At 35.9% G+C, this 557-nt stretch overlaps 1 protein-coding gene across 1 annotated transcript; it reads right to left on the reverse strand.

The window, feature by feature from the left end:
- Nucleotides 1-93: 93 nt before the first annotated feature.
- Nucleotides 94-549, reverse strand: LOC112214031 (fatty acyl-CoA reductase 1-like; the record flags this gene model as incomplete). Its single annotated transcript, XM_024372254.1, has 2 exons — nucleotides 94-337; nucleotides 431-549. Coding segments are annotated over 2 exons (363 nt in total), but the record flags the coding sequence as incomplete, so codon positions are not given.
- Nucleotides 550-557: the final 8 nt, after the last annotated feature.

Raw genomic sequence — 557 nt, forward strand, 5'->3', positions numbered from 1 at the left:
TGATCTGATGTATCCAGTACAACCTGAAATAACCGAAAATTTATGTACTTAAATTAGTATCTATTTTTAATACGAAGATAATTTTATACGCACCTTAATAACCGTTGACTTAAAGTCTTGTTTCAGAATAAATTTCCTAATTCCCATCAGGTAAACTGCGACATACTTCTCCCAATCCATATCCCTTGAATCTATTTTGACCATATTGCTGTCATTTAACATTTTTACCTTCCTCCTCAAGTCGGAACAGTTATGCCTTTGGAAAGTCCATTCGTGCGTGGTGAAAGCTGCTACCGATGTGAATAGCTTAATGCCACCTTTGAGAAGTTTCATCGTTCTGAAATATCATTATTAATTATTATTATAGATAACGTCAGAGATTATCCCCGAAAGATTGTTCACGTTGTTCGGGGATTCGTAGAATACTGACATTGGTTTACTACCTCGAAGTCTTAAAAAGATATCTATAACGAACGCACGAAAAACATGCGGAATTACACACAGAACGTGGTAAATATACCTATTAGCTACAACTGAACATCCTGGGTACCATAGCG

Source organism: Bombus impatiens, unplaced genomic scaffold (assembly GCF_000188095.3).
Source record: "Bombus impatiens unplaced genomic scaffold, BIMP_2.2 scf_5349, whole genome shotgun sequence".
Taxonomy (NCBI): Eukaryota; Metazoa; Arthropoda; class Insecta; order Hymenoptera; family Apidae; genus Bombus; species Bombus impatiens.